At 34.7% G+C, this 950-nt stretch overlaps 1 protein-coding gene across 1 annotated transcript in view; it reads left to right on the forward strand.

Moving 5' to 3' along the window:
• Positions 1 to 950, forward strand: part of rasgrf2b (Ras protein-specific guanine nucleotide-releasing factor 2b) — a 55,302-nt gene that overhangs the window by 23,822 nt on the left and 30,530 nt on the right. The window contains exon 3 of the mRNA XM_037680295.1: positions 58 to 205. Coding sequence (XP_037536223.1) covers positions 58 to 205 — 148 coding nt within the window. The remainder of the gene's footprint in view (positions 1 to 57; positions 206 to 950) is intronic.

Genomic DNA, 950 nt, shown 5'->3' on the forward strand with positions numbered 1-950 from the left:
TATATATATATATATATATATATATATATATATATATATATATATATGTTTTTCCAGCTATTCGGACCTCATTATTGAACGAGAAGTGCTGATGCAGAAATATATCCACCTCGTTCAAATTGTAGAGACTGAGAAGGTGGCAGCCAATCAGCTGCGCACTCAGCTGGAGGACCAGGACACTGAAATTGAGAGGCTCAAATCAGAGGTAGATCACAGAGAACCCCATTCCAACACACAAACACACACACACACACACACACAATAAAGTTCAGATCAAATTTAAAATGAGAGTCCTCAAGATTTTCATCATCAACAACAATTTGGTTTATGGTCTTTTAGAACAACAAAGCCAAAGACGACTTTTCATCTTCAAAAAACAGTGCCTGCACTATGATTTATCAGTCAACGGTGGCTTGAGCATTTTACAAAATGCATAGGACAACAGCTGCTAACACATGTATGTCTGATTTAGTGTTTTTCATTAAAACAACTCCTTCAACCTGCAGTTTGTTGAGCCATGTGATATAGGAGAAACCATACATTTCTCTTATTGCCCGTCTGCTCCTTCAGGCTTCTTTTCTGCTGCTACACAATGATGCACAAATCATTGTCAATGGAACAATGGAACCAATATTATTAAAAAGGACTTGTTATTACAACCAAAAATTACTATATTAAACAACATGGTTGGCTTTAATAGAAATCCTTACATCATTTCATACTTCCCTGACCTTCAAAATGTTTAGTAAATTACATAAAAGCACAGCAAAAGTGTGTGTTTCTAAAGAGAGTGGTCTTGTTAACACAAAAATGGTATGTTTGTTGAAGGGGAATCAATAATATATATCTTTATTTACTTCCTAGCCTGCCAAGACAGCTATGTGTTTACATAAGGCGTTGTTCTAGAAGAATGATGTTCAAACCTACGATATATATACATATATATATAT

Source organism: Nematolebias whitei, chromosome 8 (assembly GCF_014905685.2).
Source record: "Nematolebias whitei isolate Nwh7 chromosome 8, NemWhi1, whole genome shotgun sequence".
NCBI classification, from domain to species: Eukaryota; Metazoa; Chordata; class Actinopteri; order Cyprinodontiformes; family Rivulidae; genus Nematolebias; species Nematolebias whitei.